Source organism: Triplophysa dalaica, chromosome 11 (assembly GCF_015846415.1).
Source record: "Triplophysa dalaica isolate WHDGS20190420 chromosome 11, ASM1584641v1, whole genome shotgun sequence".
In the NCBI taxonomy this organism is placed as follows: domain Eukaryota; kingdom Metazoa; phylum Chordata; class Actinopteri; order Cypriniformes; family Nemacheilidae; genus Triplophysa; species Triplophysa dalaica.
In genome coordinates this window covers 18,249,654-18,275,971 of record NC_079552.1, presented here as the reverse complement: position 1 = coordinate 18,275,971, position 26,318 = coordinate 18,249,654, and the positions used below count along the sequence as shown (strand labels likewise).

Here is a 26,318-nt window from a genome sequence, read left to right as displayed (position 1 = left end):
AACAAGCAGGAAAAGGATGCAGCTCAGAACCGAAATGTGGATGATTTTTTTTAAGAACACCACGCAGAAAATAAAACATCTGCTTACTGACAATGGGTCAAAGTTAGTAGACTCACACAAATTCAGCACGATGACCTAATACTAAGTGTACATGTTCAATGGACATGTAGTGTGCAGTGTGTATCTGAACCTTCATGAGTAGTGTTCTCAATGAATGCCCCATAGCCAATCAAATCAATGAGACTTACTGGTCATGCTAGAGCTGTTAGGAGACACGGAGTGTCTTGGAATGTGTCTACAACACTATAATCCAACGACCATTAACTAAATGCTCTTACTATAAGATCACACAACCTGATTCTCAAGTTCATGTGTTCTGACAGTGACGCAATAGGAACTCTTTTAAACCAGACGGATTACTCAACCCCAGTAGCCCGAGCAGCACTTCCTGCTTTTCACAACAACATTTGAGAAGGTTTCACTTCCCATTCATCAAGTGACACCAAAAAGAGAGGAAATGAAAGGGGAAACGTTTAAAGGGCCGAGTACACTCACAGACACATACTTTCTATTCTGCTGCCATTTAAACGCAACCGCTCTTTTACAAAGATGATTTTTTTTAATGGAAAAGGCATCATGTGCTTAAAGAAGCTGTCTGAACCATGTCTGTTCTGGTCTCCAGTAAACCGCCAGGCAGTGCTATTAGACGGAATTGGTTTTAAAGTGCAAGTGCTGGTGAGATATTTACAGTATAAGATATTTGCACAATGATCTGCTGAATTCTCTCATAATGCTATGATACAGTGGACGGAAATGGCAAATTATGCAAGTATTATTATTGAATCACTGCAGCAAAAGACACATCTTACATACAGTACACTCAGTAAAGTTGCTTTTCAACCCGATACTATGTAGAAAAGTGATTTACATCCTTGTAATGTCACTTCACAATGCATACTTCCTGTTTATTTCACACATATGACATAGAAAGCTTAAATAAACATGACGTGTGTTATTCTGCGTTCAGTTAAAGAATGAAAGGGCCACAGGAAGTGTGTCAGCCAGAGAAAAGCGGCACTCACCGCAGGCACGAGTAGCTTGTTAACTTCCTCCATCGCACGCTTCAGCTTGATCTCAGCCCGGTTCTGTGCATCCTCCACCGTGATGAGAACATGAAGGTCTTCATTTAAATGCTCCCAGTTGGGCTTTCCTCTGTTCTGCTCCTCCTGGACAGAAACACACAAGGTTTAGATTGACTGCTACAGTTGTAGGTTATGATCCATATGTTACATTCTCCATTAATCATATAGCTCTGCAATGATACACGTAATGTATGTCAACACTTGTTTTGTCTCATCTATTTAAGTGATTTTAGGAGAAAATAACACTTGACAAAGTTGAAACTTACTGTAAATGTTCTTTGGGACTATGTAAATATACAATTTTTAATATATGATGTAGAGGAGGGTTGGGGTACTGTAAGTAGTCACATGCGTTCAAATATTTCAACTTTATACAGTTTATTAACTACAAATGTGTTAGCCAAAACAATGGTTGGGTATTATCTATGTTGTATTTGTTTTATTTTATTTTACTTTTTTATCGTTTTGCAGGGAAAGCCTATATGGCTGGTTCCACTATAACAATTTACCCCATATAGTGTGCCCAAATGTGTTGAATGAACTGTGTCATTACCTCAGGGTAATAATAAAGAAAAAGGTTCAATAGCTGTATTGTAGCTAAGGTTTGTATCTATAGAAACAGATTTTCAAAAAATATCTTTCCTGAGTAGTACTCTCTAGCATGAAAAGTGTGAAAACTTGCCCCAGTGGTTATCCCACGTGTCCCTGGCTACTATACATTCAGAATAGAACACAAGTGTACTACTTGATAAACAATGCACAGTATACTTCCTCCTCCTTTTAAACAGCAGGTACCAATGCTAAATGTTCAATCCATTTAACAAATTGGTAATACATTTTCTTCAATTTTGTATAGAAATGGCGTAATGTTGTTCAATTTAAATAAAGTGCAAAGAAGTTAAACAAGGCTTAATTATAGTTCATTTGTCAAACTGAATGTGGAAGGTCAAGTTCAGTCACTTTTGCACCATTTGTCCAGTCTCTGTACTTTTACTTAAGTGATGACAGGCTATATGTACGTTAATGCTTCGCCAAAACAAGCATTTAATACAATTTGCAAATGCGAAAAAATGTATGAAAAAAAAAGAATTTGACTGATAAAATTATTCATTTATTTCCAAAAAATACTTTTAATATCATCATTATCATGAATTATTTGTCCATCATAAATATGTAGTAAAAATCTGTTAGTGTACTTCTGACACCTTAAGCACACAGTAAACAACACACACTGCAGAAAAAGTATGGCTGTATTCAATTCCAAACCCAGCCTTTGTACATGTTGAAGTTCAAGAAGAAAAATTGTGTCTTGTTTCAACTCCTACTCTTGTGCTACGGTTTTTATACTTTGATAGGACCAAAGTTACTGCAAAACTAATAAAAAACAGACTACAACCGCAGTGGATATGCAAGATAAAAAGCGAGAGGCAGCTTCTTTGATCTGGTGCTTGCTAGCAAAGCAGAAATCAAAATGCCACGTACATGTCATCCAGTGAGATGCTGCTGTATAAAAAAGATCTCAAAAACAGCTTGTACCGACTCAAAACAGGCAATGGCACCGGCTTACAAAACAACCAAAGACTGGGTTTTGCAGTTCTATTTGCTGCCACTAGTGGAGCTGAAATTTCAAACAACACCTTTAACACTGAAGTCTAAACTGCACGACAGTACAAAGACTCGAAAAATAAACCCATCTAAATGTGGAATTATAGCATCAAGAATAGTCGATGACAAACAGCCTTATTGTTAGAGACCCAAAGCACATAAAGTTGAAGGGGCTAGATACGCTCCAACACTGTTTGTGTCTGCATTTGGCTTGTTTTTTCCGTGAGATATCCAAACGAAAAATCAAGATCTGATTTATGCAATAATCAGATATGCAAACAGTGCTGTTTTTTGCTCCCTGCGCCTGCAAATGGGAAATTGATGGCAATCAGCGTCGGCGTCTGTGTTGCCTCGTTCTGCCTGCTGATTTTCATTAGGGATCCATTGTTGGCTCTTCGGTGCGCAACGGAGAAGGGAAGAAACTGGGTTTGCGTCAGCGCCGGCATCGCCAAACACACTCAATATGATTTACTATTCAGGATAGTGTTATGAGGTCACTTCCCTTTTCTCTTTGTTTGCCCCTCTGGTTTTGCTTGGCTGATTTACTCGGTTTTCCTTCTTTGTCACAAATGCTAAAAATTGATCTGAGACTGAATGTCGCAGCCCAGCAACCCACCCACGGCCACTCTGTCAATAACTCTCAGAGAAAGCTGGGCAGAAACAGCCAGGAGGGACTGGCGGTGTGTATGTGTGCATGCCAGTCTATCTGAAAGTAAGATACAGACACTTGTTTTCCCGCCGACCAGTCAGGTTGTCTCGAATCGGGCCGCCGCCGTTCCTCCTCTGGCCCTGCAGGGCAGCCGGTGACAGACTGGTAGTCAAGGTGATGCTCCCTCATCATTCGACATAGAAAATATGTCTGACTGCGGGGCACTCCACCAGGCTTTTTGTTTACACCCTTCTCCCCTATAGGAGACTGTCTCTCAGCCGCTCATGCAGTTACTGAGCAGAAGCATAATCAATGTCCATAAATCTATTGTCCTGCTCTTTTGTAATCCTTATTGAAGCAATTACAGAGCCCTGAAGGAGCACCGACCCCTCTGTGAAAAGCTGGGGGAACAAATATCACCGTTTGGCCAGGAGAGGACAAATTGACAGAGGTGCATGAGTGTAATGAGACGTAGGTTTGTAAACACTGAAATTGCATTTGTACTCCGATTCGGGTTCATATTCTGGTTAAAGAGATAGTTCACAGAAAAAATTAATCTTTCATAATTTATTCACCCTCATTTTATTCCAGACTAGTGTGACTTATTTTCTTCTGGTGCCACTGGTGGTCTTGTAGGCCAGAGTCTTGAATTTGATGCGAGCGACTATAGCGAGCCAATGTAGCTTAATGAATAGAGGAGTGACTATGAACGTAAAACTACTGAGGCATTTCTCAAAATATCTTTGTAATACAAGACATCTCAAGACATGGAAGGAAGGAGGCGGGAACCGGCAAACATTTAAACAAACATTTATTAAAGTAATAATAGCCGGCGGCCCCTCATGGCCGACCGCCGGCGAACATAACACAAATACAAATACAAACATGTTCGGGCCCGGTCCTCTCTCCTCGTACCTTCTGTCAGCTCGTTCTTTTATGCTTCCGATCTCCACCGTCAGAAATGCGGAGCCGGTGTGCGCACAGCTGATAGCCATTATCACTCACGCCACCGGCCCCGCTCCTTTGTCTGACGGCTCTCGCCACGCCTTCCTTGCTACATATCCCCATCACCCTTCACAGGCCGGGGGGTACCACCGAGACTGTGCTTACCCCCCCCCCGGGGAGCCAGTCTCGGCGTCCGCCGCCCCTGGGGGTATGCACCGACGAGACGAGAGAGGGGAGAGAGGAAAATAAAAAACAATCTGGTCCGGTTCCCCGACATGCTGCCGCTCGGTCCTCAGGCAGCCGAAAGGCTCTTCCTCGCAGTGCCATGCGGTGGTACTGGACGCTCCGTGGACGCCTCGATCCTCCGCCCTCTGGCGGCCGGCGATGGCTCCTCCAGCTGAGGGCAGCCAGCAATGAGTCTCCCGTTTCCTGCTGCTCCTGTTCACGGCGGACGGCAGCAGGCTCTGGCCAAAGGCAACGACTCATTCGTTCCCTCCTGGATGGCAGCCACCCCACCTTGACCCAGGAGCACGTCAGCGAGCCGTCCGACCCATCCGGATACTTGTTCCAGCACCACCGCCTCGGGCAGCCGCTTGCGGACTTCCCTCGTCCTCGCTGCCCGAATTCCTCAGCACCGCGATGCCCCTCAGCAGCGAGAGCTCTCCGACAGCATGTCTCTCCCGGGTTTCGGCACCAATGTAATACGTCTCAAGACATGGAAGGAAGGAGGCGGGAACCGGCAAACATTTAAACAAACATTTATTAAAGTAATAATAGCCGGCGGCCCCTCACGGCCGACCGCCGGCGAACATAACACAAATACAAATACAAATACAAACATGTTCGGGCCCGGTCCTCTCTCCTCGTACCTTCTGTCAGCTCGTTCTTTTATGCTTCCGATCTCCACCGTCAGAAATGCGGAGCCAGTGTGCGCACAGCTGATAGCCATTATCACTCACGCCACCGGGCCCGCCCCTTTGTCTGACGGCTCTCGCCACGCCTTCCTCGCTACAATCTTCTTTTGTGTTGTACTAAATAAAGTGCCATAAACAAGTTTTGTATGACATGAGGGTGAATAAATGATACTGTAAATGACAGAATTTTCATTTATAAGTGAACTATCCCTGTAAGCCTTCATGCGGATAAAGATGTTGTAGATGTTCTCATAGCCGTTGTTGATGTTACTGCTGATTGGCTACAAGGTATTTTGGTACTCGCCCAATTGGTCTAAACAAGCATAATTCGGAAATCGGACACCCCGTCTTTAATATGCATTTAAATATGAAACCAAGACCTCCATTAAAATGACCATTCTTTTATTTCAGTTTATTTTTAGTTATTCTGCACAGTACAACCAAGTCATTAATTCTCAAGATGCAAGAACTTAATTAATTGCAAAATGTAGGTCAGGAGTTTCATGCTGTGCTTTCATCGTTGTCTTTATTGATTTATGTTTACTTCTTTTGAAGTGTGTAATTTACTTGATATTCACATCTCATCTTAGTCCAGCAAAATCTAGACCCTGTAAACACATGTGGCTCATATAAAACTTCCAGCATGCTCAAAAACCGGTCGGGGGGGGGGGTGTGGCTAACTGCTGTCCAGCCAATGGAAGATGAATGGGACTGCTGTAAAAACCTGATGCTAGTGATCCATCTACAAGGACAACAATTGTGGGAAAGGTGCATTTGTTCATTTTATTATTTCTATCTTGCTGGCACGGTGTCCACATTTCAAGTCACATGCAATCTCAGACAAACTACCCTCAGAAAGAATGGCAATGACCACAAGTCTCTCTCTCTTATCGGGGGATAGATTCAGGAGAATGACAGAGGGCTTTGCCCTTAAATCCAGATGATTTGGTGCTTGTGTAAAAGTGCAGCCGCATCAAAGCTTCTTGTTAGAGGGTCTTAAAGAAGAAAAGAAGAAAGCTTCACATCCTTTGCTGGTGAACTCTGGACTTCAACTTTGCAATAGGCATGGGCTGAATCCCTGTTTCAAGGTTTGAAAGAGTCAAGGTTTCAAAAGCACAAACAATTATGTGATACCGTGTCTAAGGTGTTTTTAAAAATAAATAATTAAGTCATGTAATTTGATAAAGGCGCTATTTTTACCTGACATACAGTTTATGTTCTATGAATGTAAAAAAACAAATGTATTTGTGTCCAGTTGAAATGTTGTTGTTTGTATATGCAGACATTTGAAAATAATACATTTTAGTGTTGCTATTGCAATACCGGGAAACCATGATACGTTTTCTAAAAGTTATCATATCGTCAAAATCTCATACCAGCCCATGCCTACATTGCAATGCTGGATAAATGCTTAAATTTGTGCAAGAATGTAGATCCAAAATTTTATTTTCTTGTGCTTACAAAACCTGCTCATCACTAAAACGACTATATAATACAAATAATACATAATACAAATATTTTAAACATTTTCCTTAACCGCATTTCAAAGGATTTTGGAAAAAATATCTTTCACGTCTTTTAATGATGCAGCAGACAGAGAGCAATTGTTAAAACAATTGTTATAACACTACTGTACGAATGTAGTATGTCTTAATGTTATGCACACTGTACATTAAAGAAAAACTAACGAAATGCATGCTGGAAATGTCCAGGGTTATGTGAAAAGGGGCCACCAGGGACCTCCATAGTATAGCCTAGTCCCAGAGGAAGTTGGCTTCGCCCCCCGAAAAATGATTTTAAGAATGGTTAACGTGACCAGAGCAACATCTCTCTGTGATGTGTGGATAAACATCAATAAAGTCACATTTTGTTAAGAATTTTACCCGATTTACTTCCTTAAACCCACTTAATGTTGTGTTAATGTGAATTTTTAACAAAAACTTTCTCAGTTACTAACGTAAGCTCGGTTTCCTGAGATACGGGAACGAGTACTGGGCACTATGGGAAAACTCCTTTACGGCCATTGGTGCGTGCAAAGTAAAATTTTGCAGCAATGGCAGCAAAGCTGCACGGACCTATGGCGATGGCGCCCGCCAAAAGGTTAATAGGCCACAGGGCTGCTACGAGCAGCTGAGACAGATCCGCAACCGAAGGCTGGTTCTTTCAGAGTGGGGCTACGATCAGCACCGTGTGCCTGTTCTATGATTCTCCTGATCATCTGTGGTATAAGAGCGATCAGGGGGACGGCATAGAGGAGCCGATTGGGCCAGTTCTGGGCCAAGGCGTCCCTGTTTTTCGAAAAATAGGTTGGGCAATGAGTGTTGTCTTCTGAGGCAAAAAGGTTGACTTCTGCCTTGCCCAAGATTTCCCAGATTTTCTGAACCAACCTGGGGTGGAGTGTCCATTCCTCTGAAGGGAAGCTGCTCCGATATAGCATATCTGCACCCTGGTTCAGTCTGCCCGGCATGTGAGTTGCCCTCAGTTAGTGCAGATGCACTGGCCCATTCCAAGAGGCAACGTACCAGGGAAAAAAGGCACCTTGAGGAGAGGCCTCCCTGGTGATTTATGTAGGACACCACTGTCATGCTGTCCGATCGGACTAAGACGTGGCGGTCCCCTAAAACCGGCAGGAAGTAGCAAAGGTCCAGCCAAAATGCCTGCATTTCCAGGTTGTTGATGTGCAGTCCCTTTTCTTGAATCGACCAGTGGCCGAAGGCCGGTGCGCCATCCCACAGAGCCCCCCAACCCGTGTTGGAGGCGTCTGTCGTGATCAACTTTCGTCTGCATGTGGTGCCCAGTGGCACACCCTGCTTCAACCAGGGAAGATCCTTCCATGGGGCTAGAGCGGTTACACAGACTTGATCAACTCAGACGCTTGGCGTCTCGTGTGGTGGAACTCTTGGTTTCAGCCAGTACTGCAACGGACACATCCGAAGAATTCCCAAATACTTGAGATGCGGAGGCCATGAGACTCGAATCGAAGACCGACCCAGGAAAAAAATTGTTGGCTGGGGGACAGAGTGCTCTTGGCAAGGTTGATCCTGAGCCCCAGGCATTCTAGATGGCTGAGAAGGAGGGACCTGTGGGACCTAGCTGTGCTAAAACAAGCCAGTCATCGAGGTAGTTCAGAATGAGGACTCCCGTCTGCCTGAGAGGGGATAGAGCCGCGTCCATGCACTTTGTGAAAGTGCGAGGAGCTATAGACCATGTATTGATATGCAACCCTTTCTTAAGCGAATCTCAAGAATCGTCTGTGATGGGGAGCTATCTGGATGTGGAAATACGCGTCTTTCAGATCCAGGGAGAAGAACCAGTCCCCTGGGCATACATGCGAGAGGATCTGTTTCAGTGTAATCATTCTGAAGCGCCGTTTCATAAGGGCGCGGTTCAGATGTTGGGGCAGAGACCACTATCCTTTATGGGTACGAGGAAGTAGCAGCTGTAGAAGCCCGACTCGGTTTGATCTGGAGGAACTGGTTCTGTGGCTCCTTTGTCCAGTAAGTTTCTGCCGTGCAGTATTCACTGCGTTATTGTAAAACTTCAGTCATCGGAGAAAGTTTTCCCCATAAAGTTTTTTCCTGCTACGCAGTACGCATAAAGTATTGATAGGGAACAGTTATAATTTTGTTTTACGTGACAATTTCACACTCCCTCTTTTACTACTTAAATTAAACCGTCTGTTTCAAGCTGGTGTATTGTGACTGACCTTTGACCTTGAATACAGTGTATGTAAAGGGTCTCTTCATATGGTACAGCACATAATTAAATCTCAAAAGAAGAAAAATGTGACAGCTCATGATGAGGCGTCTTTGAAACAAGCTTTTAAAATCTACTGCTAACTCAAAGCACCGAACAACGAGCTCTTGGCTCATGTGATATAAGCAAAGTGACAATGTGCTTAAACTAATACCATGCTCCTGCTTTAATAAGTGTGTGAAATGTGACAAGAGGACCCAGAAATGAAATGCTGTCACTTTAGCGTGCGCACACCTACACACGCAGGTCTGTTTAGTGACGCTGAAAGCAGATGAAGCTGAAGTGATTGTGACAGTTCTAATAACAGTAATTGCCAGCGGGTCTCAATCCACAGCTGAGTCTCTCTGACAGAGCCAGTCGGAACAAAGATGAAGGCACCTACATCAGCAATACAACACTCGGCACATTTACTCTGTGTATCAGCGGGAGTCTGACGACGAGCCGTGGGCTGATTTTCTGTTTATATAGTGGTCACGAATCTCATGAGATAGGGTTTTTTAAATCAAATTAGGCTACTTTAATAATAGAAATAAAAAGGAAGAAACGTTCTTGTGAATACACCTTTAAGAGGGTATCTGCAAAAAATTTTGAGCTAAAAATATAAATCACTTACTGAGCAAGAACATAGAAAATATGTGTTCAAAGACTTTACCACGATTCATAACGATAAGCTTATAATATATAATTGGTACTGTCATGTATGATAACGCAGGTTTAAGATTATTTCCCCTCAAACAGAGATGGCGATAGAGAGGCAAAAGTTAAAAATCGCAGCTTTAATTGTTCAAGGTGTATTTATTTGGAGGATCAATTGATCGAAATGCAATATAATATTCATAACCATGTCTACATGGAGGTAGTGTATATAAAGACCTTATATAATGAAGCTGTATGTTTTTATTACCTTGATCTATTTCTGTCAATATACACCCCAAGTCCCGTTGCATGGAATTCGCCATGCTACTTCTACAGTAGCACTAAATGGACAAACTGCTCTACAGAGTGCGTTTCATTAATATGAAATCTCCTTCTGAAAAGAAGCAAAAACTTTAGAACATCTTGCTACGAAAGGGAGGTGGCGGAGTGAGCTGTTGGCTGCAATTCACAATCTCCCCACTAGATATCATTAAATTTCATACACTAGATCTTAAAAGTTTCAAGAAAAAAAACTTGGGTTAAGCTGTTAAGAATTTATATTTTACTGCATTCGCTTAAACTTCTCCTTTAAAAATTATAAATGACACATGGCCACCGTGCAAAATCTTCACCAATTTATAGCAAGCAAATATATGCCTACTTAAATTTTAATCTCTGCACTAGTGTGACGTTTCGGGCTGAATGCATGTTGTTATTTTAGTCAAGCAGATGTCTTAATTTCCTTTAAATCTGCACAAAACCGGATTAAACAAGTTGAAATTCTTGTTTTAATGCAATGTTTGAATGACAGGTGAGTGGGCGAGCATTCACTGTTGTCCAGGATGCATCAGGATTAGCTGATTAGCTCTGGGACAAATGCGATGTGGACACAAGCATTTCTGTCTCTATCTGAATATGATTTGAGTGAATGAATCAGAAAATGTAACACTGGATGTTTACACCAGGTGAAAACAGGATTGCATACATTAGGTCAAAATCATGAATATTTGACTAACAAATTAGAAACTCCCTGTAACCAGAAGCTCCCATTTGGAAACTGCGAGTGTGTATGTGTGTCCAGATATGGCTGTCAATCACTTTTTTGGTCATCAATGTTGCACAGTAAAACCCTAAAACACTTCTTCAGGTGAGAGCTGAAGAAGAAATATTGAAGAGGAAACATCAGTGTTGGGAAGATCCGTCCACATCTTGCAACTCTTTTGCCCTGGGTCATGGTAAAGCTTTTAACATCCCTGTTGTCACTTTCCTATCGTCTTCACATCAAAGCTGTGCTTTAGGCAAAGGTGAGACGCAGATAGACTAACGAAGTCCAACAAAATGGCCAGCTCCGATCTGACATTGTGTTATAACACCTGAAAACGCTTGTGCTATCTTGTGATATGAATCTGTTGAAAGCTGCTTTAGTAACTGTGAGTGAGTATATGATCTGAATAAAAGTTAAAGGAACAATAAAATAAAGCACTTGCAATAAGTATGATGCTTATACGTTTAATGAAATAAATAGTTCTGGTACTGAATGCTGCTTGGTCAAAAAGCTGTAGTGTATTTGTGTCAGTGACTAATAATTATTAAATGTAATTTTATTAAATTTTATAATTTTAAGTTAAATCCCGGTTGCACCACATGTAATTTTTTAATAAGACTTCAGACAATTCATCTAGATGAAAAAACACTTACTTAAAATTTTTCATCTGCATTTTATGTGTACACCACGTTCTTAATGTTTGAATAACTGCCATAGATATAATTTTTTGTGTTATAAAATCGTCCTGTCGAAAATCCTTTAACATCAATGACCCATTCAATATAAAGCACAAAAAAATAATTTGTCAAACCGTACTGTATATTTTAAGGAAAGGATGACATCTAATTACATTTAAAAACAAAGTTAAATTGCTTTAATGACACATCTTAATGTTGGCTCATTGACACAACGTTAAATGATCTCTGATTCATCTCTGAAGTCGCTTAGTAAAAACGGCCTCAAATATAATTAAATGTAATGTAAAATATTTGTCTGTTTGCTGCTAAGTAGTTGTTGGTGGTTTCAAAGACAATTTCTTTTGTCTATTTTCAAAATGATGTTATCAATGAGCTACAGATTGTTGGTTGTTGATGCTGTCTTGCCAAAGTCAAAAGAGTTCATCATTAAGTCTATGATACAATGGTCCCTAAATTTGTCTTGGGTTTCTTCTTTAATAAAAATCTAAAACAAAAAATAACAACCCGATTTATTATCTACGGCACCAGTTGAGAAAATGTTTAACAGATCATACTAATAAATAAATATGTTAATCATGCAAATATTTTTGCCCTCAGAATGGCCAATGCCAATATATTATCTATGAGTTTTACTCCCACATGCCATTTGTTTCACTTAAGCTGTGTTCACGTGTCTGTGATCCACGAAACATAACACGAAGGACAAGGAAGGTTGTCCAAGAATAATCGAATCAATTGCATGCAGATGGAATAAAACAATAAGACTCCATGGCAGATGCAAAGAATCAGAACGCCTGTCAATCTCCACATCCCTATCTTTCATATGAACATGCTTCCATCTAACATAATTTCTCTCAAAATCAGGGCAGAAAATTTGAATAGAAACATTCCAGTTTTGATAGGCCTGTGGGTGATTCACCTGTTCATAACAATGACTGAAGTTGTGTCCTCATTTAGATTTCAAGAGATAAGTAAATGCGATTGACATATTGTAAGATCTGAGGTGTGGAGATCGTGAGAACCAGAGGACACTGGCGGACAATGAGATTTTTCTTTATCTATCAAAGCAGCTGGAGACTCGAAGGGCAAAGACAGCAGAACCATTAAACACACATGTTAATTTTTGCCTAAGAGCTTCAATTGACCCCTTCAATGTCGGACGGACCCGCACTTTCAAAAAGGGGCCATCCCCACGCACGCACGCGCGCACAGTAGAGATCCGATACGCAGCCGACCAGCTGCGCTACGACAGGATGGAGAGCCGATCCAGATGTGCGCAGAGCATCCGAGATGACAACAGACCTTTTCACAGAGCACTTGTTTTATTTTCCTGCCAGATTCTTCTGATGGTTCCTCGGGATGGGCTCAGATAACTATCCTCTTCCAACACTTGTCCAAATAAAGGTCCTGCCCAGCTAATGGAAACACGAACGCGCTTCCAGATCAGATACACGTGTGTGCGCGAGTGGGTGTTTTGAATATGAGGGACATCTGCTTAAAAGCGCGATCACACTGTGCGCCGCTCCCAAAACATGCCAATGATCTTCATGAAAATAAACTGCGTATTTGTGTTCACGTGAACATGTGTGTTTACTCAAGTGTTAATGATGGACAGTAAACGTGACCCCGTTCATCCAGACCCTCCCTGACCCCCACCGCCCCGGCGTCGTTGGGCCAGCATGCGGTACGTGGATGGGCTCAGACTGGGAAAGGAGCCCTGGCAGGGCCGCGGGATCCAGCCCCCGCTTATCTGAGGCCAAGCACAATGTTTGAGAACTTGCCCACAGCTCGCAGCAAGAGGGGGGCTTGTCATTCCCTGCAAACTATCTCAGATGAGCTGGTGGACAGTGATGACCGGACAGGGCTAGTCCACTCTCGCACAAACTTACTGAGCGAATTTAAATTGTGGGATGAGCAATATGTTTATGCATATGGATGAGTAGAGAATGGAAAAATCGGCCAATCAGTATCTTCCATCTGTGCAGGCTAAATGTGATGTTTTACACTTCCGATTGTGCATACGTCAGTCCAAGTGATAAATACAAGTACAATTTTATGGCCAGTTGGCTGGTCAACCATCCTATTAGAGCCAAAATCTCACATGGATATTCCTAATTTTTTTCACAAATATCTGATGAACAAATATGTTTAAATTATGTGAAATTACATTTCACAAACACTTTAAAGTATACAATTGCATAACAAAACAAGGATGATAAACATCTAAATAATCACACTATCACATAAAATAATGCAAAAAAAAAAAAAAAATTGGCACATGATGTATTTCATGTCTTATTAGTGTGTGCTTGTTTCACTAACTATGTAAATAAATGCATGTGTGTATGGCAGATCTTACCTTCTTCTTGTCCCTCATGGAGCCTTTTCCTCTCACCATGATCTTACATCCTGTCTCTGCCTCCAGCTGTTTGGCCGTGAGCCCTCGCGGGCCCAAGATCCGGCCCACAAAATTAAACTGCAACACACAAACACACAGCACTTAGTCTCACTGCATCTGCGTTAGTCCGGATGGGCTGATTATAGACAGATTTATACACTGCCATCCAACAAGTCGATGTTTACAACAACAAAGCTATAAAATTTACATTTTGTAATATAAAAATAAAACATCTTTGTGAACTTGTGAGTTTAGTACATTAAAACAAATCATCTCCAACATCTCCAGCACTATAAAAAATCCAACTTGCAAAATGTTCTCCCTACAATGATAAATAAGGAACTTTCCATTCCATTCCATTTTCTACCGCTTATCCGAACTACCTCGGGTCACGGGGAGCCTGCGCCTATCTCAGGAGTCATCGGGGATCAACGCAGGATACACCCTGGATGGAGTGCCAACCCATCGCAGGGCACACACACTCACTCATTCACTCACGCACTCACACCCTACGGACAATTTTTTCCAGAGATGCCAATCAACCTACCATGCATGTCTTTGGACCAGGGGAGGAAACCGGAGTACCCGGAGGAAACCCCCGAGGCACGGGGAGAACATGCAAACTCTACACACACAAGGCGGAAGCGGGAATCGAACCCCCAACCCTGGAGGTGTGAGGCAAACGTGCTAACCACTAAGCCACCGTGCCCCCAAATAAGGAACTTGATTATAGAAAAAGTGTTAAAGGAGTCAAATGATTGATTTGCATAAACTAAACTAAATTAGCCTAAACATGTTTTTAACGAAGATTATTTCTGTTGATTTCACTTAGATTCTCAAGTTTATGGCCAAAAATGCCTCATAATGCTTTGCCCAACTTATAAAACAGTGTATTCTGAAATAACAATATTGCAAGAGTTTCAAAGTTCCCAAAATGCATTGCAGCATATTCAATTATATGGAGATGGTGGTCTAGTGGGTTAAACCACTGAACTGGTAAATCAAAGGTTGCTGGTTCGATCCCAGCATCCACCACCAGTGTGTCCTTGAGCAAGACACTTTACTCCATGTTGCTCCAGGGGGATTGTTCCTGTAATAAGTGCACTGTAAGTTGCTTTGGATAAAAGCGTCTGCCAAATGACTAAATGTAAATGTAAATGCAATTAGTGTTTTAGTTCTTGCTCTTGCTGTTAGTTATCTGTTGTGTTTAGAGTATTTTAATGAATGATGGTTTTTGATTGTACCATGGTTGAGGTTTGTGTGTTCAATGCAGAGTTGTAAGGGCATGACACAACGCCACAGTTGGTATAAATTCACTCAACATAAACCGTTCAAACAGTTCTTTGATCAAAGTTTTGGTCTGTTTAAGGCAGAAAACAAGTAGAATCGTAGTAAAAGACAAATACATTTGTAAATTTTTAAATAACCAATCTATATTCTCTATTTATGTTCAGCCAACAAAAAATAAGTGAACCTGACTATGTTGTGACAAGTAATGACATAATTTTTTAAGTTGGGTGATTTTTAGTCTCTGTTTGTTGAGTTAACTCTAAAACGTGCTTGTGACAGGTTGGCTTATTATTTTGAGTTGACTCAAGTCTTTTTTTTAACTATGAACTTGTTCGACACCACACAAAAAGACCATTGTTGGGGGGGGCAACTGAGAACTGTGTCCCGGTCCACATAACACCGTAGTTTCAGTCATTGTTGTAGTTGTAGTCATTGTCACAAAATCATGCAATAGTGTATTATCCTCTTTATTTCTCTTTGATATGCCATTTTAATTACAGTAAGTGCCACCTCCAGCACTTTCTTGGTTCTTTGAAATATGACAAAAGTTGAATTCTTGTTGTAGTCTTTGGTTGCCACTGCCAGACCCAAATCCATAGTACCACACCACTTGGTTTCTTTAACATTAAAAACCCTATCAAATCTTCACTATATAAAGAGTATTAGTGCCAAAAATGATCATTGATGCGTAAGTGTACGAAGAGAATCAAGAATCAGAATTCAGCAGGATGGTATGAGTTGTAATTCCCTATAGGAGAAACTTTGTTCTAGCACGTTGCCAAAGTGTTATCATGAATCTCATCAGCTGGAACTGAGACAATGTGCAAAGAACAGCAGCAGATTGCATCTCATAGGCCCTCACTAAAAAGATAAGAGGATCAAATCGTTCATGAGATCGATCGCTTATCAGTGCTGACCTGAAGGCTGCCGGTCGAAGGCTTAGGCCCTGATGTAAAAGAGAATGTGTGTGTGTGCTTTCTTAGACAATATCAGACCAACGCTAAAGTGGGGTCAAAGTTTATTATAGCCAATAGCTTTCTATCCAAAGCCTGTGTGACCTATGTTATAGGATTTCAGTAAGTAAATCAAAGTTCAGAAAATACATCATTGTAAACTATTAAAAAATAAAGGTGGTAAAAGGTGCTTCACAGCGACGCCGTAGAATAACCATTTTTGGTTTCACAAAGAACCATGCAGTCAAATGTTCTTTAAAGAACCTTCTATTTCTTACCTTTGTGAAACACAAAGGTTCTTCGGATGTTAAAGGTTTTTTATGGAACCAGAAGTTTCTTCTTTGACATCTGTCAATAAGTATTATTCCCAAGATGCAGAGTCTGACCCCCTGACACAGAATGAGAATTGTATTTGATGAGAAAAGTGCAGTCCCATGTGCAGAAGAGGTTGTGTACTTTATGAAATCGTGAACTCACGGGCTCACTCAAATGCCATCTTTATTTTCCAGAAACGTTCATCTTTTCTTTCTGTCAGGAAAATCCGTTGGAAGACAGACGCAGTGAGGTTGGTTACAGTGGAGGAACTCAGTGCACGCTGCCTTGCGTTCTGTAAAATCACATTTTATACTGTAGACTACACTGCTCTAATCAATAAGCCTCCGGGGTCCGACTTTATCAATGTGTTTGGTATTCTGACGCTACGCTCTTTTCACATGACTGACTCTATGCATAATCGACTACTGGTAAAGCACAGTCATCAAGTTATTTTTTTATTGTGCCACCTTCATCCCTGTCCAAGTACCTTGCCGAAATGAATGAAAAGAAGCAATTAAATTTTACTTGGAGGCAGAGAGCATCAGGGCGTGTGCAACATTTGTATGCGTGTGCAACCGTCCTTCAAATAAAAGTAAAGTGGGGCGTGCATGCATACATGAACAAAATACACATCGGGGAAGCTAATAGAGGCGGAATGTCACTCCGTGATTGTGTAATTAATATACCTATTATGATGTACATAAGGTACCGTTTACAAGCCAATAATTCATATTTAAAGTTCCCCTTCTGTCGGTCTCTCGACGTTGTGTTGAGAACGACAGATGGGGGTTCGCCCTTGAGAACCAATCAACTCTGACTACTATAGAAAAGGCCAATGAAATTTGGCGAATGAAATTTGCATGCCGGGCTCCGCCCCCGGATATCCGGTATAAAAGGAAGCCGGCGTGCATCATTCACTTACCTTTTGTTCTTCAGAGCCTTCGCTCATGACTACGAACAGAACGAATTCAATGAATTCATCTTCTTCTACATTGCCGGATCTACGACGTGTTGCAGCGGATCGTCCCAACCTGCAGCGACCTTCCCCTGGGCGTCTCAGCGGTTCCGGAGGTGTTAGAGATTTTTGCTAAAAAGTCCTTTTCAGGACTGACTGAGCAATCTACAGCGCGGCATGTACCGCTGTTCTCTTGGGTGCGGCACCCTCATCGAGGAGGGGGATGGACACGATTGCTGCGTTAGGCGTCTGGGCGTCCAGCACGCTGAAGCAGCGTTCGTTGACACATCTGGTAAAGCATTGTGTGAGGTGCATTGTGTAAAGATTGTCATTCTGAAGTTGCGGTCACGGGTGGCTGTCTTCCTACGGGAACCAGCCACCATTTCGTCTGCTACCTGGGCTGTGACATCTGTGGCTACGGCCCTGATGACCACCCACGTAGCAGCGTTAGTGATATGGCGAACTCTGCGAACTTAAACCCGCCAGCCAAGTGCTCACGGGCCGATCGCACCCTGATTCGCTCTTCTAAACGTTCCCCAACCGGCGGTGGCATACCGTCCGGATCCTCACCAACACTCTGAAACGAAGTGTGACGTAGATGAGATGTCGCTCGCAGCATCGGAGGGAGACTGGCATCCGACTCTGCCGAATCCGAGCTCCACCCCCAGCAGTCGAGTTCAGGAGGAAGCAGAAGTGATGTCGTTCATGCTAACGCGGGGATGCGTGGTTCCCGAGGTCGGAGCGCGGTGCAAACCGCGCCCACCCCGGGTGCCATGTTTTTCCCAGAGGTGCATGAGGAGCTGTGTAAAACTTGCAACGCTCCACTCACGGACTGTTCCAGTTAAACCAGCTCCGGCTCCCTTACTTCCCTCGTTGGTGGGGCAGCCAAAGGCTACGTCGAGATCCCCCGGGTGGAATGGGCGCCTGCGGTGCACCTGTGCCGCGGGCGGCTACCTCCTTGGGGGAGTCGGCCACGCCTACCGTCCAAAGCGTGTAGGACTTCGGCATCACTGGTGTCGAGCCTTACATCCTGCGTGGCGACATGTAGGACTGCATCCGGGGGGGCGTATGCCTGCGAAAGCAACTTTCCATCCTCTAACAGGTTGGGTCAGTGTGCTATCTACCTCTCTTCTTACCCAAACATATGGCTAAGAATAGGTATCTCACCAACCTCCCTTCTTACCCAAACACTGGTTAAGAACAGGTATTCCATCCATCACTAAACGAGCACACCCTGGCGGATGGCTGGGCAGAGCAGCCTTCCCCCTTATGCCGGGATACCATGAGAGCTATCACAGATAGCTCTAACCGGACCTAGTGCTACCGGATGTCTGTAACACCCCCTCCGTGGGCTGTTCCGTCTGATGTATCCTCATGGGAATGGTTCCCACTCCTGGTAACCCATGAACTTCCCCGGGTGGACCTCCACCCCGCGGTTAACTACCCAGTCCGCACGTTCCATGCGTTCTCCTCCAAGGACGAGACCATACCTTATCCACCATATTCCTCCCCACGGGTAGGAGGTGGCCTCTGCAGCGCTTCTCTGATTAAGAGTTGCGCTCACCCGGTGTAAACCCGAGCCAGACGGCCTCTCGCCAGTAGAGAGCTAAGGCCCCGTCCGTGAAAGGTTACCGGTCAGGGCTGTACCCATCTTTCTCCAAGAAAGCTCTGGAACCCCCCGACCACCATACTGGAAGGTTACAGTTTCGCGAAAGCATCGAGCTGACACGCCCAGGCTTGTTACCGTCGCTTCGCTAGAGATTGTAACGCGATACAGCGTTGTGGCGTTTTCCATAGGCAACCCCATCTGTCGTTCTCGACACAACGTCGAGAGACCGACAGAAAGGGAACGTCTTGGTTACGTATGTAACCTCAGTTCCCTGATGGAGGGAACGAGATGTTGTGTCCCTTATGCCACAAACACGTATCGTATTCTGCTGCAGTCGTGAGAGGCACTCAGGCTCTTCAGAACAAGAGGTAAGGGAATGATGCACGCCGGCTTCCTTTTATACCGGATATCCGGGGGCGGAGCCCGGCATGCAAATTTAATTCGCCAAATTTCATTGGCCTTTTCTATAGTAGTCAGAGTTGATTGGTTCTCAAGGGCGAACCCCCATCTGTCGTTCTCGACACAACGTCTCGTTCCCTCCATCAGGGAACTGAGGTTACATACGTAACCAAGACGTTTCAAGTCTTATTCAGGTTTTATATCAGTTCTAAGTTCAGATATGTTTATCGATTGTGACATCACCTGAAGAGCTGTCATTTCTCTCGCCTGAATGCGTTTATGAAAACTTCAGGTAGTGACAAATGAATTTTCATGAAGCGGTTGTGTTTACAGAATTGAACGGCTAGTTGCTATTGACAATGACATAATTAAAAGCACATTTGTGCAGAGAAAAGACACATGTTATGGTCAATTAAGACTTTAGACAATAAAATATTTACTCTCGAAAACATTAATAGACACATAATGAAGTAAACTGTTGGCATTCATGTTTCTCAGCCACAAGATACCAGAATGTTTACCAGAATGTTATCAAAAGGTCACATGAATGTTAAAGAATTCATTACTTTCATTTTACCATCATTCATAGTTTATTCTTAAAGGAATAGTTCACCCCAAAATTTCAATTATTTAATCATTTATCAACCTCAATGTCATTTAAAAACCTATATGACTTTTTTCTGCAGAACACCAAACGAGATATTTTGAAGAACGTTGGTAACCAAACTACATTGACCCCCGCATTGACTTCCATTGTATGAACACAAGACTTTTTTCAAAATATCTTCTTTTGTTTTTCACAAGAGTCAAAACAGGTTTAATGACATGAGGATGAATAAAGAATGACTGAATCTGTATTTTTGGGTGAACTATCTCTAGTTTGATTAGGGTCTCCGAGAGGAATGACTACCCTCTTCTCTAGCCGAGCAGCAAGAAAGGTTAAGTGTGTTGACAGCCGCTGTTGCTATGTGATGGGATGCAGGTTGGTATATCTAATCAAAGGCTTTTCTCCGGCCCTGCGCAGGCAAATTTCTCAAGGTGGCCTTGGAGATGAAGTCATCATCGTGCGAGACTCCAGAAGAACAGCTTTGGTCCGACACCAGCAGGCGCAAATTATAGAACGCCGCTGTCCCTGCAGCATTCGCACATCTGCTGGGATTACATACGCGCTGCTCCGTAGCGTATCACAGACGGCCGGATGACCTCCGCTCTTCGTCTGGATTATGTGACGCCCGGGCCTGGTGAGAGCTCTTGAACACACAAACACATATGGACAGATCTAAAAAAGCTCGCCTTTATTCAGCTGCTCGGTTTCCGAATTGTTGGCAAAGATCCCTGATGGGAAAAATCTGTTTCGGTGTCCTTCACGTATTGTGATTTCAGCTTGTACAAGCTTGTATGAACACTGGAAATGTTTAAAACGTGTCCCAACTTTTTAACATTTAATAATGATGTCCGTGGGCTTAAATGGTTTTCAGAGTACATTTAACTTTCAATCTGTCATTTATTCACCCTCATGTTTTACAAATCCCGTGGAACACAAAAGAAGATATTTTGAGAAATGTCTCAGGGTTTTGAGTCCATACAATTGATAGTCAACGGGGTCCAATGTTGTTTGGTATCCAACATTTTTCAAAATATCTTCTTTTGTGTTCTGCAGAAGGAAGAAAGTCAAACAGGTTTGGAAATAAATCAAAATGATAACAAAACCAAAACATTTACCTAGTGAGATCACTGCCTTGTTCAGTTTATCAAACATCACTTGTGTGCAACCCAAAAAAAAGAACCTGAAAACGCAAGTGAAGCGTCAGCAGTCGACTGAGAGTACTTTTCAACGTACGTGCACTTCTTCTCACACGCTCTGCACACTGAAAGCGTTATTGACAGCAGCATCTCCTCTATCTGAATAAATGCAGCTCTCAACTCTGCGGCTGCCATGCGCATTTCCATGCCGCCCCATCAAATCTCGCCATCTCATACCTGAGCCTTTTGTGTGGGCCAACACCTACTGCACGTCTTACAAAGCTGCTTTGATGCTATGATGAACGTCTTGTGCACGAGTATGTGAAGACGGGCGTGCGAGTGTCTTGTGCTCTTTTGTAGAGGGTATAGAGAAGAGAGCTGGAATTACATTTTCATCTTCTCCCATCAGGTGATGTCAGGACAGCGGACGAAGGCAGATTCAAGAAAGCTTTGAAGTAAGATCCTTCTGTTTGTGTGAGAGAGCACAGACATGTGTTAACTGCACATGCCCGCTCTTTTTTAGACCAATCGCACCAAACGCAGGTCCAGAACTTCATGTTTCAGTTTTTTGACACTTCCCAAAACGTCCCAAACAAAACACAAACAACAGTCTAGAACATTTGTAACTGAATCAAAATGTTAAACTAATATCTTTAAGATTTTATTACATATGCTTGAATAACGCTTTATTTTAATGACCAATTCTCACTATTAATCAATCATTAACTACGACTTTTGCCTAAATAAATCCCTTTTTTTTTCTTATTAAAGGTAGGTATTAGATCTAGGTACAGGATAGGATTAAGGAAATAAAATTTTGTCATGCAGAATATGCGTTGTATAAGTAGATATAAACAGCCAATATGCTAATAATAGGCATGCAAATATGCAACTAGTTAATAGTGAGAATACTAAAGTGTTACCAAAAAAGGAAACTGGACCAGTTTCAGGACCAGTTTCAGGACCAGTGTTTAAATCTTGCGAAGGGGTCTATATAAGTTTGGGTTTTTGTTTTTTTTATTTTGTGTCAGCCTGCTGAAATATCAGGGTGGCTGTCGTGTTCTCCGTTGGGTCTCGTTCAACATTCCGGCGCTTTTTTGTGAAGGGTTCAGTGTCATGATCCCATCATTGCAGACACACGTGCAATGTGAAAATAGACAACATGAGTCCTAATAATCAGTAATTATGTTTCAACTAGAGGCAACAAATGTTGTGTTTATAATAGGGTTTATTATCTTTGTTGAGTCGCGACGAGACATGGTGTAACACTGGTTGATCACTAACTGCAAATCTTTATAACGTTGTATATAAATGGTAAAACAGTTAGCTTTGGTTTTTAACTATTTAACATAATATATTTTTAAAAACCTTACCAATCCTTTACATCCTGCTCAAGTCGCGCTGGCAAAGTTGATGTATCGGCTTGATCATCTTCATTTCCGGATCAGATTCGGGCACGAATTGTTAAGGAATGTACCGATCACCTGTCAGTACAATTGCTTGGGAACATGATGTTCCCAATATGGAGGAGTAACATTTCGGTCACATGCTTTGCAGTATTCGACCAATCACTACGCTTTGGTTAACTGGCCAATCATAGCACACTCCGGTTTTCAGAGCAATGAGCTTTGTTAAAATCTGCGCGTTTCAGAGAGGCGGGGCAAAGAGGATATACAAACATGCACGGTTTGTGGAAAATACAGCGTTTTTTAACCTTAAATTGTGTATACACATTGGATTACATCTAAAACAAGCGATAATATTCGCGTAAGCCATGTCATATGACCCATTTAAGAACATGACCAGGCACACCTGGGGAAGACTAATTAACACCAAAAACTACAGCGAACTACAAAACACATGATGTTGACAGGAAGTAACAGAAAAGTTCATAAACACAGGGGAAACACTGACTGGGATTGTGACATTCAAATGTTCAGAATGTGTCTGTTTTTTATTTTTCCTATGGCTCAGTGGTATGAGCATTGCGTTAACAACGCAAGGATGTGAGTTTGATCCCAGGGGATTGCATATGCCTAAGTATAAATTTATAGGATAATACTATGTAAGTTGCTTTGGATAAAAGCGTCTGCCAAATGCATAAATGTAAATGCTCTTTCAAATCAATAACAATAATAGCTAATTGAATGTACATTTACTGCACCATGTAAAGCAATCTGGAATTAAAATGTTTACCCCACAATAAAAAACCTACAAATGAAACTTTCCATACACATATTGAGTTTTGGGATTGATTGGGATGTCAGGACATTGCATGGAGCTTCACAGCACTCCATTGGTTCACTTGCATCCAGAGAACAATATTCATTCTTGTCCTTGGCGGGACAGTGAGTAAACAGAGAAAATCAGAAAAAATGTTTATAAAACTGAAACCTCCATTAAAGTTCCTGAGCTATAAAAGAGCAATGTCCAAGCAATCCGAATTCCGACAGACTCAGTTACCCCTACACAACATCCACCTTCACGCCAATGTGAAACTCTTTATACGTTTCAGGTCTGATGCTCTGTAAAACCCCCAAACTATTTAATTCATAAATGCAACAAGAACATGGGACTCATAATCGCATCGCAGGGGCCTTTTTCACTCCGAACGTCCCCTCTATCAGGAAGACTGAAACAGCAACGGGTAAAGCCAGCTTGACTTATCAGCCTGATCTCCGTACAGTTTACCTCAGCTCTTTAGCGCTCCGCCGCCCGAAACAAAAGCAAGGGCCGTTAATGGAATCTCTGATATCTGCTGTTTAAGACCGAGGCCCTATTTACTCATTCTGCACAGTGGAGATTAAGTGTGTTTTCCATCAACTACAATAAAATAGGCAGCGGGGACGTAATTAGGGTCGTTTAAGACAGCGCGCATGCGAGTCTGCCACAGACCGCGAGTGATGGCATTATCTTATGAAGATAAACGACTCCGCTCTGGTAATAGGCAAATTAATTATTGCATGGCTTCTAATAGCACTGCGCTCTGATTCCCTGCTGCAGGATGTCTTTTGTTTTCATTATTGCGCGGGACAAGGAAGGGGAGGAAAAGCACATCTCTCCTCTGACGGGGGAACGGGGGCTCGTAATGAGGACAAGAGACGTCTAACCGAGCGTATGCCTCCGTATCTACAACACTTGATCTCAAACGTTTTATCCAAGCTTCCTGCGCTGATAATGAGTGAGTGTTATTGATTGGTCGATTCCCTGCAGGTTTTCTAATTTCACTCTGTTAGTGTGTGCAAGGGGGGGGGGGTGATTATCGCATTCTCGGGAAGCTGGGTCAAAACTTAAGAATCTCATTGGAGTTCATGGTATAAGATGTCACATATAAGACACTTTTTGACATTTAACAACATGATATAAAAAAGTCAACAATATTTTAAACCTGTGTTATCACCGTTATTTAACAAATTTAATTTAACAATAAATATTTAGCATCACAAGTTGCTCTCCATTTTAAATCATGACTGCCTTTGTGAAACATCTGAGACATTAAATAAACCCAACTCATTTTCTGATTTGTCTTCCCTGTGAAATTGACTTCTTATGAAACACTCATAATGAAATACATTATCACATAACAGTATTGTATGTCCTGATCCACATATTACATATTCGATCATTGACTTGCCTCTCATTGCTATGGACTGATGTTCATGTGTCCTGAATGCACCAGGTCTGACAGTGCAGAGAGGTGATGCAAGGTGCCCGGCAGCTGTAAACCATCACCGGTCTGCATTGGTGTTGTGAACGCTCATCATGTCCTAATGAACCCTAATTAACCTTCATTAGCTGCGAGGTGATCCAAAACGCCGCTGCACCTCTCCCCTTTGTGCGTGTTATTGTTTATTAATATCAGAGTAATGAGGAGACTCGCTTGCATCACCCTGCCATTGACGCAGCCGCACGCTTGTGTGTGTTTGAGACAGCTGAAAGCATTTTTGCTGGGTGAGGTTATGTAGGTGCTGGAGTCTGTGATCTTATTTCAGGCAATACTCTGCCTTATTGAAACCATTTGTTCATATCACAACACCACATACTGTACTGTAATGTGTCTGTGCACCAGGATTGAGAAAACATACACTAGGGGAGGAAATATTGGCTCTGACAATAGTTCAATCACAGTTCTTTACAAATGATTCTAGGGCTGTCAAACAATTAATAAACACATAGTATACACACATGTATACATTTAAGAAAAATAGAAAAATGAATAATACATCATTTAAATTATTGGTAAATATAAATAAATACATGTAAATATTTCCTAAATATGTATACAGGAATGTGTTTGCATATGTTTTTATAAATAGAAAATTCATATGCACAGTACACAGACATATATTAAGTAAACTCAAACTTTTAGTCTTGAATTTAGTGTGATTTGGAAGTTTATTAGTTTTATAATTTTATATTCAGAAATTGCCGTTTCAGCGGCAACAACAAAGCAAACATTATGTGGCCAAAACTTAACTTCCGGCAAATCTCAGCAAAGAATCAATAACTGTTGAGTATCTTTTAATTAATTTAATACAATGAATGTATAATAAAATATTGACATAAATGAATATGAATATAAATTAAATAACGAATTATATACATAAAATTGACTTCGGGCCAGGTGCCAGACAGTCTATACATCTTTAAATTATTCTTGTTTAGGTCAATTTACTCATGAATCCTTCTGAAAAATTGACAGAAGGAAAGAAAAAAATATTCTTGCCTTGACTTTACTTTGCATATAAACAGATTTACCATAATTTGATAACTTTTTAATGTGTGCATTGCACTGCATTCTATGGATAATTTCTGTCGATGTTTTAAGATTTTTTATTATTTATAGTTATTTAATGTCTAATTTAGTATAACATATTATTTTGTGTATTAATTATTCACAATTACTAATGATATTACTATTGTTATTATTATTGATAACATATTTGTCTTTTTGAACAGTTATATTGTTGTACTGTAAATGTATTTTATATGCATGAAATAACAACCAGGTGTTTAAAAGATGTATTACATAAATACATTTCTAGGCTTTCAAGGCTTTAAAAAATTTCTCTGTCATTTCCACACATGAAAACTCATTTTAAACTTGAAACTCTAATATCAATAGATGTCATTTTAAATTGTGTTGTGCTTGAAAGAGTCAAAAATTCTCACACAATATGCACAGACACACACTTACACACACACGCATAAAAGATGAAGTCATATTAATCATATTAATGCCCAGTAGTTTTGCTTCCATTAGGCC

General features: G+C 41.7%; 1 protein-coding gene across 6 annotated transcripts in view; it reads right to left on the bottom strand.

Moving 5' to 3' along the window:
- LOC130431205 (KH domain-containing RNA-binding protein QKI) overlaps positions 1-26,318 on the bottom strand; it is an 85,671-nt gene that overhangs the window by 33,607 nt on the left and 25,746 nt on the right. For all 6 annotated transcript variants that reach the window (XR_008908177.1, XM_056760082.1, XM_056760081.1 and 3 more), the window contains exons 3-4: positions 13,750-13,866; positions 1,083-1,226 (exon numbers count right to left, since the gene is read on the bottom strand). Coding sequence is in view for 5 of the 6 variants with exons in the window: in XM_056760082.1 (XP_056616060.1) it covers positions 1,083-1,226; positions 13,750-13,866 (261 nt within the window). In the remaining variant the exon portion in view is untranslated. The remainder of the gene's footprint in view (positions 1-1,082; positions 1,227-13,749; positions 13,867-26,318) is intronic.